The sequence below is a fragment of the Carassius gibelio genome, chromosome B11 (genome assembly GCF_023724105.1).
Source record: "Carassius gibelio isolate Cgi1373 ecotype wild population from Czech Republic chromosome B11, carGib1.2-hapl.c, whole genome shotgun sequence".
Taxonomy (NCBI): Eukaryota; Metazoa; Chordata; class Actinopteri; order Cypriniformes; family Cyprinidae; genus Carassius; species Carassius gibelio.
Genome location: NC_068406.1, coordinates 26,054,731 through 26,067,437, shown reverse-complemented (window position 1 = coordinate 26,067,437; position 12,707 = coordinate 26,054,731). Strand labels below are relative to the sequence as shown.

At 37.0% G+C, this 12,707-nt stretch overlaps 3 protein-coding genes across 4 annotated transcripts in view; 2 read left to right on the top strand and 1 right to left on the bottom strand.

Moving 5' to 3' along the window:
- The window catches only part of LOC127967792 (microtubule-associated proteins 1A/1B light chain 3C-like), a 207,145-nt gene that overhangs the window by 80,304 nt on the left and 114,134 nt on the right, over nt 1-12,707 (top strand). The gene's annotated exons all lie outside the window — the stretch shown is intronic.
- Nucleotides 237-5,985, top strand: LOC127967787 (nipped-B-like protein A). The gene is made up of 7 exons (XM_052568469.1): nt 237-342; nt 923-1,123; nt 1,224-1,370; nt 2,491-2,879; nt 2,979-3,153; nt 3,526-3,708; nt 4,880-5,985. The coding sequence occupies exons 1-7, from the start codon at nt 256-258 to the stop codon at nt 5,246-5,248; spliced, it is 1,551 nt and encodes a 516-aa protein (XP_052424429.1). The 5' UTR covers nt 237-255; the 3' UTR covers nt 5,249-5,985.
- LOC127967795 (glial cell line-derived neurotrophic factor-like) lies at nt 11,502-11,960 on the bottom strand. Its single transcript, XM_052568482.1, has one exon. It carries the CDS (start codon nt 11,857-11,859, stop codon nt 11,518-11,520), a length of 342 nt encoding a protein of 113 aa, XP_052424442.1. The 5' UTR covers nt 11,860-11,960; the 3' UTR covers nt 11,502-11,517.

Here is a 12,707-nt window from a genome sequence, read left to right as displayed (position 1 = left end):
GACTTTACATAAATGTTCTTGCAGAAATGCTTTTGATTAATTTAGTAATGTTTTCAGCTACAGTCAAGAGTGCTTATTTCCATTTAGATTTCATTCCATTCCACATTTTCATACGCTCCACACAGAAAATGATAAATAAATAAATAAACAAGGTTGGGTGTCTGTCACAGTCTTGGCTGCAGAACTTGCACACTAACACAGACTTGTCACTTTCCTTCCTCCTTTCAATCACAGTGTGTGCCATATCTGATCGCAATGGGGACGGACCCAGAGCCCACCATGAGGAACAAAGCAGACCAGCAGCTGGTTGAGATTGATAAGAAATACACTGGATTCATCCATGTGAGCACCAATCCACACACCACGCCTGCCATATGCATCTCATGCAGTATCATAATTATGTTTATAAATGGGTTAATTCTGGTTCATCATTCATTCTGGACAAATAGACTGAAGCTGTGTGAGTAAGAGTGTAACGTGGGAAACCACATTATGCCATGAAACATCCAAGTTAAACCAACCTGAACGCTAATGAGCTAGAATGATCCAGTTTATGTAAGCAAGTATTGGTTAATTTACATTGATTTATAGATTTATATTCATGTATATTTTATATGTATATTCAATGTGTGTGTGTGTTAGGATTATTTTAAGGCGTTGGGTTAAGATTATGGTTCAGTTTAGGGTTACTTGCATGAAATAATGCATAATATATGGTTATTATAATAAGTATATATAACATGTAACAAGCACACCTCAAAATAGTGTTACTAGATATATATATATATAGATGAATATTAAACTGCCAAGATGATGACCTTGATTTTATTTATTGTTTGACTAGCAGGTGATAAAATGCATTGCATGATTGCATTGTTTAATTTATTTAGTATTAAATGATACAATTTATATTACTTTACAGATGAAGGCTGTAGCTGGGATGAAGATGTCGTACCAAGTGCAGCAAGCCGTTTTGGGATCAGCAGGACCTGTGGTCCGTGGTTTCCGTCAAGACGAGTCCAATTCTGCTCAATGTTCCCACCTCTACAGCATGGTCCGTGCAAACAGACAACACCGGAGAGCGTTCCTCATCTCACTGCTCAATCTCTTCGACGACAGCTCGGTTAGCGCGCTTTGTGTGTCTGACTCTTCCTGTCGTTGGCTCTTTGTTTTGATGTTGAGACTGACCTTTTCCATCTGTCTGTCTCTGTGTGTCTGAGCAGAAGATTGAGGTGAACATGCTGTTGTTCATCGCTGATAATCTGGCCTACTTCCCCTATCAGTCTCAGGAGGAGCCGCTGTTCATCATGCATCATATCGACATCACACTCTCTGTGTCAGGCAGCAACCTGCTGCAGACATTTAAAGAGGTAAGCGTGCTCAAGTGCTTGTGTCTGACCTTAACAGTTTGAGTAGCACATTTCAGCGCTGATTGTTTTGGGAGCCTGTCACAATGTAATCCAGCCTTACGAAGCAGCTGTGGATTGATCGGATAGGGAAAGCTCTGGCTTCGTGTGGATGTAGCCTCAGAGTCTCTGACATTGTAGGATTTTCAGTTAGCAAACCACCACGTCTCAAATCACAATTGCAATTAGATTTCGATTAATCGCACAGCCCTAATATAAATATATACGTGAATACATGTAAATATTTTCCAAATATATGCTGTATGTGCGTGTCTTTATATATTCATAATAAATATACACCTTACACACAGATATATTATGTAAACAAAAAAAATTTTTTTTGATGTGATTAAGCATGATTAATAATTTAACAGCACTGATATATATATATATATATATATAGCAGCGCGTAAAGTTCTCCGACGTGCAGCGTTTGGCTGCAGAAGAAAAAAAATCCTACATTAAGAAAAGGAAAAACTGAATGTAAATCATTTATAAACCTTTGGCAACACAGGTGAATACATGAAACTATGTCTAAATATGCCATGTATTGTACATCTCGATTAAAAAATTAAAGTTTCTGCATGTGGCCAAATATTAAAATGTAATGGATTTCAGTTAGGTCTGTTTTTGTTACTAAAATATATCAGATTACTCTGTTAACAGAATAATTAGTAGATTACTTGATTACCAAAATAATCATTAGTTACAGCCCTAGAGAAGTTAAAATATTTTGTAATTTCTGTAATTTTGTAATCTGTATTTTGTCTCCTCTCGTAAGCTAAGTGTGTTGTCACACCATCAGTTTGAATTAAGAAAGCAATAACTTTGCCATAGTATCCTTTCAAATGTTAAGCCCCTTTCACACTGCATGTCGGACCCAGAAAATTGATAGAACATTGCCTTCTGGGTCACCTTCTGTATGTACTGTGTGTACTAGGGGACCTCTCTTATTTTACCTCTCTTATGTAACCTTTCACACACTGGTGTTTATTAGATGTAAACAGGAATGGTCATGTTAATGCACTGATGGTTGTGACTGTAATCGCACCACAACTTTTAAACGAGCCATCGTTGTATCCAGTCTCTTGTTAAGGTTCCGGGCAGGAAGAGCAGGAAAAGGAGGAGACGACGGCGCCGGCGGCAACAACACCCACAGCAGCAGAATGGTTCGGAGGAGGAGAGGGGAGAGCAGGACGAGGAACGAGAAAGGCACAGTGGAGATGAAGAGTTTGACGAGGATGATTATGAAGAGGATGAGGAGGGGCAGCGGGTGAGGAAGCCCAAGCCCACGGAGGGCACCAGGCAGCCAGAGTCAGATTCTGATACTGACCTGGAGGATGCTGATGCTGTTATGGAGCGTCTTCCTGACGACACAACATCTCTCCTGGACTTTGCTAGGGCATCTCAAGGCATACTGTTACTGCTGGTGCTCAAACAACACCTCAAGAACCTCTACGGCTTCTCGGACAGGTAACAAACACCCATCATGCATCTCTGCACCCCTCAAATGATTGCCGTTTTGTTTAGGTTTTATATTTACTCTATTTTTTCTGCTCTCTTCCAATGCAGCAAAATTCAGAAGTACTCTCCTACGGAGTCGGCGAAGGTGTATGATAAAGCCGTCAACAGGAAGTCCTCAGTTTACTTCAGTCCACGGCAGACCATTGAGTTCCTCCAGAATGATGAGGTTCACGAGGAGATGACCTATGAGCTGAAGAGGAAGATCGTCAAACAGTACCTCGATGTGAGCTTATTTTTATTATTATTAATACTTGTATTTTATTTATTATTATATATTATTTTATTTTTTCTTCAGAAAATAAGTGTTAGGAATGTTATGAATGAATGAATGATAACAGCATTATGTTTTTAATAATAATCATCATAATATTTGCCAATATTAATAATTGTCTTGCCATACTACACATAATGACACATGATAATAGTAATACAACAAATGTAACAATAAATCAAAATATATTTATTAATCACATAATGAATCATGGTTAATTTAGGATAAATATCAGCATTCCAGTTAATACAAATGTTTGAAAACATAATTACAGCAGAAATGCTTGAGGAAATGTTGTGCTGATTTCTGCTGTTTGATTCTCAGTTTAAGTTGCTGATGGAGCACCTGGACCCTGACGAAGAGGATGAGGAAGATAGAGATACGAGTGCAAACGTGAGGAATAAAGCCATCACCGCACTGCTGGGGGGAGCAGCCACAAGCCCCCGAAACCACCACACTGTTGACTCTGAGGATGAGGACAGCGATGGAGAGGAGAGGACACCAGGGGTGAGAGAACGCACAGCCAGACCTCTGAGGGGTGTAGACCTACAGGGGTGTGTCATATCAGAGATGATATTAGCTGACTTTGTCACTCACTTCTCAAAACACAAACAGAACACACCTTGAAGAGCGCATGCTCTCAATGCATCATGTTGCATGCAGGCTCCAAAATACAGTGTATGGTAGCAAAAATACCCCGTAAGAGTTTGTCACACAAGCAAACATACTGTTTTTCCCCAAATATCTGCACAATTGCAAATGTGACATTGATTTTATACAACAGCTCAATAAACAAGAAGTTAATATTGTGAGTTACATTTTAGACAGAGTATTGTCTATGCTTTTCCACCAGTGAAACTTTAAAATTTCCATAGTTCCAAACAAAGCTCTAGCCAAAGCAGCAGCAAAAAAAAAAATAAAAAAAATAAAAAAAACCTTGGCTTAAATATATTATTATTGTTCACAAAATTAAAGATATTGAGATAAATCTAATTTTTTTGTCAGTCACGTATCTTTAACAACTCAGTCCAGTCGTCTTAGCAGCTTATTCTTTGTTAACAAAAAAAATGGAAAAAGTTTAAAAGTCAAATCTTTTATTTGAAATGTAAAATCTTTTTTACATTTACATATTACGTATGTTTGCAATCATACAATTTGCTGTTATTAGACTTTCTGAGACCTTAAAAATGTTAAATTGCTTACAGATTTCTTTCATTTAATATAATTTCTTTTGTTTTCTGAGAAATTAAACAAAATGAAATGACTATGCTTAAAACGACAAAAAAACATCAGTCAGTGGCGTATGAAAGCTTGTTTATGCATTGAGTTAAATGTTTTTTTGAGTCCTTTGGCAGACATCAGTACTAGTTTTAATCATAAACAATATTTTTTTCAATTTCTTTTTTTTTCCTTTTTAGAAGTTAAATCTGTTGGAAACTTGATTTTAAAACATAAACTTGCGAATGCTGATGTACTGTGTTCCATTCAGTTTATTCCCTGAATGTTCTTTGCATGCTCTTAAGAAATCTTAAATTCAGTAAACCTGCAGAAACCCTGTATAATAAATACATGTAATAAAGGTGTAATAAATGACTCAAATCCAAATGTTAGCACCGGTATGCAACTTTAGAGACTGTTTGACCAGTCGTTGCTCACGGTTTGTTTCTGTGTCTCTCAGGCGTCTCGACGCGGGAGGCGCGCGGCAGACTCCGCAGACCTGCTGTCTACGAACATGAACGAGTCCGTCAGCGTGCTGGACATCATCGCCATCCACTGCCCCAAGTACAGAGACCGGCCGCAGATCGCACGCGTGATCCAGAGGAACAACGACACTTACAGGATCCACTGGATGGCCGGCTCGTACTCCAGCTCCTGGACCGAGGCGAAGCGGCGCGACGGACGCAAGCTGGTCCCTTGGGTGGACACCATCAGAGAGACTGACATCATCTACAAAAAAATCACACTCACCAGTGGCAACAAGCTCAACCACAAAGTGGCGCAGACTCTACGGTCACTCTACGCTTCCAAGGACAGGAACTCCAGCTAATAATATGTAAACGCAGGCACACACATACCTCCCATCTCGGTTCCTCTCAGCCTAATGCAACACACACACACACACACTCTCACCGTCTCTCCATATACCAACAAGCCAATCAGCCAAACATCTCCTGGATCAGCCAAACACACACAAACAAACACAAGCGGTTATTCTACACTACAGACTCTCTCTCTCTCTCTCTCTCTCTCTCTGATGCACTCTGGGTCCGGCGGTGACGTTTGGTCCTCTGCGCCGGAGTGCATCGTCGTATCGCAGGAATAAAATGTTCGGAGAAACATTGTATGGGTGCTCCTTCGCTGTTGTGCAGCAGATTTCTGGTTGTTTGATTTCTACTCCCAGTGTATCATAGTTTAACATAAAAATATTGTTTATATCTATAAAAGAAATTGAAATATATACTGAATGTTGAAAGAATTAGTTTGTTGATGTTTTTACTTTATTTTTTCCTTTATTTTTTTTCTATTTTCCTTTCGGATTTCTTAGCGTCAAGCGGCTTTCTACAGCTTCGCTCCTTGTTAACTGGCTGATGACCATGATTCTCTCGGTTTGTCCATTTTGTACGATAGCACCGTGTGGCTGTAATTTATTGTGTATAGCATGCAGTGTCTGTGAGAAGGGCTGTGTCGAAGGAGATTTGCGATCACAGGTCGCCCTGCTCAGCGTAAAGGGACCCACATGCCTCTGATGGAACAAATACTGCAATAAATTTTCTACTTCTCTTACTTGCAAGAGTCATCCTGTCCGTTTGCAGATTTTGTTCACTTATCATTTTGTTTATTGCATTTTTTGCCATGCACGCTTCCCTTATTGACTGGTATAGTGAGGAGAGGACAAGAAATTACATGGAGAAATGCATCCTGGGTAAAGGTGCCCCAAGTCATTTTTTCTAGTATAGGAATTTAATATAAAGTCACACTTTACATATATAAATATTAATAACACATAAATATTAGGTTTAAAAAGCATTTTGATATTGTTAAATTTAGAATAGCATACTATATGTTATATCTTTACATGCAATTAAATATGCATTTAATATAGTTTCATGTGACAGTACTGTAGCATACTACGCTTTAAAATGTTTGTTGTATACCTAGTGTCTCACTCACTTTGAGTAAACAATAAGAGGAATAGTAGGTGTATATACTGCATAGTATTTAGTTATTTAATATTGTCAAAGGTTATGTTCAGAATAACACACTGCCATACTTTTTTCCATAGTATGTAGTTCATATTCTATAAACAGTTTTGTCTGTATGGACAAAATACTGCCAAGTGTTCATTGTTGAAGCACACTATGCTACACACTGTATCCCACAATGCCATGTGCTCACCCTGCCATTAGCATTGTAATGCATTGGACGTAATAGCAATATCTCTTTATTAACTTATTTGTACCGCCAAAAGTTGTTTTTTTTCTGAGATGACACCTGGATGTCAATCAATCATGGTGCTATCATGCATCTATTCTGATTTTAATATATACAGTATATATAATTTATTTTTAAAAATTTTTTACTAAAACATTCATTTCTGTAGGTCTGTACAAGGTTTTTTTTTTTTTTTGAGGAAATTACCTCTTCTGTTTCCACTGGAACGGGAAGTAGCAGAAACATGAGTTTTCCATGTGAATCATCTTTTTCTGTGGGTTCCTTTGGCTCGATGAATTCCCATGACGTTCTGCTGTTTAACAGGTTTATTTCCACCGTTTATAGACACTGTCCTTGCCAAAAGCAATTTCTAACCTATGAAATGTTTTAGCACAGAGCACAAGTTGTTAACCGTGAACTGATAAAATACCTCAAACTCAGCAATTAAATCATGGTCCAAGTGCATTAATGCAACTTTTAAGGATAGTCTTTAGAAGGAAATCTAGGCTATGTAGCCTTTCAACATGAGATGTAGGCTACTGCTGTTAACAAACTGTTCAATGTTAACCTTGCTTCTAAAATGGAAAGATCATGATTTATACATTTAAATGTATATGTTCATGCTACTGTATTTAAATAACGAGACCCCCAGTGAAGTTTCAGTGGTCAAAAGCATATGTGTAAGAATATATCTGGTACACTGAGCTCTTTCTGTAGAAAATCACGTTACTTTACCTGTCAGCAGGTGCACAGGTGCTGGAAACAGGACAACAGCTGTTTGCTCAATGGAAATGTTTTTCCTGTACGTCATTCTTGGAGAAGAATGTATGTTATGACTGGCAGAGAAAACGTGAAGAAACCGATGAAATATAGTCCACAGTTCTTAATGAGAAGAAATGTGTATGAAATCTAGATATGCAAGTTACTTGTGCATTCAGGATGCATTAAAACATTAGATTCTCCTCGCATCAATTATAAATAATCTAAAATCCTAAAATGTAATCGATTGTTCTATCCTGTCAAACTATTACCAATCCTAACAATAGCATCTTTCTCTTGATCCTCTGATTCATACTTGCAGCTTTTATTTTTATATTTTCATTTTCAAAATGTTTGTGTTTTTGTAATTTTTTTTAAATGTCTATATAGATTTTATTTTTTATTTTTTATTGCAGTTTTGGTTATTATACTATAAAAACATCATCAATAACCCACACCACTCCATCAGTTCATCAGTTACCATCTTGTGAAGTGTAATGTTTGCAAGAAACACATTTTAGCTTTAAACAGTCGCTTCTGGCCAAAATACAAGTCCATATTAAAATTATTGGATGGCTTGTGATGTCTTATCAGCTGTTGGACTCTCATTCTGACGGCACCCATTCACTGCTGAGCAAGTGACGTAATGCATGAAGAAACAAAAACTTCTGTTAACACAATGCCCTGTAATGATGCGCTTCATCACTTGAGCTCAACGCTGTGGACGTTCTTTCAGATGTTGACTTGAAATGCTGCTCTATAATTACAGATAAAGAAGAAGAGGCTGGAGCTGGAGTCGAGGAAGACCGGCTGTGCTGTAGGAAAAGGTAAGAGACACAGGCAGTGAAATAATGAAGTCTTGTAATATTACAAAAGATTTATATTATATTTAGTATCTCACTGGAAATGGATTTTTACATCCAGAACCCAACATTTAGGCTCTATGTTCAAGCTGCTCTCCTCTCTGTCTAGTACTCGCATTACAGATTTACAACAGCTAATGACTAATTACTGATGTAACGTTGACCTGGGCCTTTGTTCGTCATGTTGAGGTAACAGCATTAACAAGGTTGTTCCTTGTCGGTCGGTGTATTAACTCTGTCCCGTGTGGTGTGTGATGACAGGTGTGTGAGGCGGCCGAAACGTGAACTCTGAATTTGAGATCAGATCTCCACCACACTCCATATCTCCAGTTTCATTCTCTTTTCTTTTCCATCACCACTCTCTATTTATACATCTCTTTTCCACAAAGCCATTGTGTTTCCAACCATTATAAACTCACTGCAGATGTTAGTCTTCTTGCATGATATAACTGTGTTTGATGACATAAATTATATAAAAATAACATTCACAAAATTTTGGTTCGCTAGAATTTTCCTTGCCGTACAAAACTGACAAATACAACGCTGGATATCCAGCTCTGTCAATAATCCAGTAAGTTTTAGAGCACCACAGCAGTAAAACAAATCAATTAGTTCAATTAGTGACTCATAAATACCCATCTCAATAAAATGGGTCAGTTTGGCATTTGGGCTAAATAAAGGGAAGTTACCATTTGCCATTGTCATGCAAAATCCATGTGAAAGTTTATTCTGTGGAGCAGAAAAAAATTGAGATAAATTAGATAAGATCTAGATAAATATCATAAAGGCAACCCAGGCTCATTAGAAATGCATATATTTCACTGCAGTTTCCAGGAGAAATGAACACTTGAGGCAGAAAACCACTTTTGCTCCTTTTAACTCAAATTATAATTACAGGGGCAGATTATCCATAAATTAAGTCTTCATTTTTCAAGTGGTTTCTTGCGCAATACTGTCATAACCTCAAAACACTTTTACATAGATTTTAACATCTCACATGTTTGTCTCAATATGGCTTTTCTGATAAAGTAAACTTGCTCGGTAGCTCACCCGGTACAGCATCTGCGATGGTCCTGTGGACGTGTCGTTTGACAAACTCAGCTAAATGTACCCAGAGCAACGTATTTCAAGATCTGGGCAGATTTAGGCAGACATATTTCCAGTGAGCCTAGAGTTGCAACAAGGCCAGAGTAGCATTATTTTCTTTTCTGGTTAATGAGATTTGAAGTTGCGATAGAAGTCAAGTAGCAACAGATCTTTTCTTCTGTATTGTGATGTACATCAATGGAACAAATTATCGAAAATTAAAAAAAAGTAGGGTGGGGACTTGATTCTGTCTTTCGGTTGTTGTTTGGATGTTGGGATATGGGCGTGACATTCAAAAGTGGAGACAGATGAAAGGAGCTTGAAGGGGCGGGGTTTAAGCGCACTAAATGATTGGAGGATTCCTGCATAACATCAGGAATGACGGACTTGATGGATTCAGTTAAGACATTTTGATTAAATGTCAGGAGGACAAAAATGCACAAATGAATTAATCACAATATGCATTTAGGAAATGGGTGAATTTTCTTTTCTTGGGGGCTTCAAGTACTACAACAGATAGGAAGATTTTCACATAATAAAGACATGTTGGTCTGTTCATCATGAAAAGCTTCAGAATCCTTTGAAATAGTGCATACGTCTTTTGGAATAGATTTTTTTTTAATGTGCTGACATTATGGAAAAAGAGCAGCGTGAACATTCTGCAAAACATCTTTTAAATTAAATTTATGCATTTAGCAGACATTTTTATTCAAAGTGACTTACAGTGCATCACAGGCTATCAATTTTTACCTATCATTTGTTCCCAGGGAATCGAACCCCCAACCTTGCGCTTGATAGCACAATGCTCTACCAATTGAGCTACAGGAACTGTATTTTAGGATGCCATACAGGATTGAAACGATGTAGAAGTAAATTATTTTTTTATTGTTAATTTTTATTACACAAAGAAAAAATTATGGGGGGGGGGTCATATAAATAGATATTCAAAAATATAGTGCCTTGCGAAAGTATTCATACCCCTTCAATATTTTGTTATGTTGCTGCCTTATGTTAAATTGCTTTAAATTACTTTTTTACCACATCATTCTACACTCTATTCACAATAATGACAAAGCAAAAAACTTTTTTTTTTAAATATCTTTGCAAATTTATTAAAAATAAAAAAAACTTTAATCATTCCATTGCACAAGTATTCAAACGCTTATCTGGGACAGTTGAAATTAAGCAAAGGAGCATTTATATTGCTTGTAGATGTTCCTACACTTCAAGTGAAGTTAACCTGTGGCAAATTCATATGAATGGGTATGATTTGGAAAGGTGCAAATGACTTAATAAAAGGTCTAACAGCTGAAAATGAATATCAGAAGAAAAATCAAGACCTGAGGTCAAAAGAACTGCATCGTAGAGCTCAGAGACAGGATTCTGGTCAAGCCACACATCTGGAGAAGAGTTCAGAATAAACATTCTGCTGCATTGAAGGCTCACAGAAGCAGGTAGCCTTCGTTATGACCTTGTCTGAAGACTTAAGGCTGTTAAGGTGCCTCAGCTCCGTAATTGAATACTTATGTAATGTACTTATTTCAGTTTGTTTTTTTTATTTACAAAGTTGTGACAGTTCTGTTTTTGCTCTGTCATTATGGTGTACAGAGTTTAGGGTGCAACATAAAACGTGAAATAAATTATGGGGTATGAATACTTTCGCAAGGCACTGTATATAAATATATATAGGGATGAATTAATTTCATCAAAACCATTGGTTTGGGTTTTGTGTTTAACTAGTGGAGGTTAAATGTCAAAAAGCCACCATAAGAACTTAAGCACAGCACACAAAATATCCCGTCTTGCTGTTTAAGATGTGCCTTCCTATGGGTTAAATGATGTACACTCTCAGAAAAAAGGTACAAAGCTGTCACTGGGGTGGTATTTTATGTTACCCCTAAATAGTTCATATTAGTACCTAAAGTGTACATATTCACACTTTTCAGCTTTTTTTTTTATCTTCGGGTAGCGTCCTAGTTACAGCTTTTTTCTTCTGGGAGTGTATGTACCAGTTTTTGAACATCTTGCAATAATATTCTTGCAGTTCCTTATCCTGTATCTTCTTAGAGAAATGCAATCATGATGATTTCCTCGACCGAGCCTTGCTCACACATGTAATAACCTGAAATAGTTTCCATTGATTTTCCCGTCTGGTGTCATTGTCTGGCACGGTTTCTTAGACACAGCCACATTTCCGTGCCGAGTGCCTCTTCATGGTGTGGTATATGAGGTTGTCATCCAGAAAGGACAGGTCGTCGTCGTATTCGACAGGTCGGCAGCAGGCGGTGGGAGGAGAGCTGTGCAGAATGTTTTTGCCGTTGCTGGCGAGGCCGGTGAGGATTTTGTCATAGTTTGTGAGGGAGTTCATACACACGCCGCTGCAGTAACTGAAAATCAGCTCCTCCTGACTCCGGTAGCCCAGACCCAGATCAGACACTTTCAGCTGGACTTGTTTCAGTGCACACGCTCTTCCTTTGCCCTTCTCTCTCTCGTCACGACTCGGTCTCTTTCTGTCCATCTTGTTACGAAGGAAACCTCTCCGTTTTGGAGATCTCTTGGCTCTGTGTGTGAAGACTGAGTGTGGTGTGGGGAAACTGTCTGGATGACAGAGGCAAGAGATGTTCCGGCATTAGATGCAATCTGATTTTAAACAATATGCTAAAATGAATCTATGAAGGTCATGATATGTGGAAAGCTCATACTCTTTACATGTATGCATGCTTTAAAAGGGTCATATCATGGGAAAAAAAATCTAATAAAAACATTTTTTTCTCCCTTTCTGAAATGAAAAAAGTCCTCCCCAGAATGAAATATAAAATATAAATATTTTATATAAAATATAACAATTATTATTGAAAGTAAAAAAGAACCGAAAATATAAATATAAGATGAAAAGCTTAAACTGAAATAAAATAAGTTTAAGTTGAAGGACTAAAACTACAACTGAAATAAAAATAAAGCTGAATAGAACAAGGAAAATTATAATAAAAATGACAGAAGTGCACAAATTTAATAAAATAAGATGAAATGGAAAATGACAAAACCACATAACAAAGTTACTTAAACTGAAATAAAAAATATAGCTAAATAGAGAAATAAAAAAAAGATTAAAAAGGACAAAAGCACAAAAATAAAAAAAAAGAAAGCTAAATAGAAATATTGAAAAATAATAACAAAATCGACCAAAACATGTAACAAACTTACTAAAAGTGAAATAAAAATAAATTATAGCTAAATGTAAATAGAGAAATAAAAAACTAATAAAAATAAAAAACACAAAAAATACTAAAGCTAAAACAAAAAATGAATGCTAAATAGAAATATTGAAAAATAATAATACAACTGACCAAAGCATGTAACAAATTA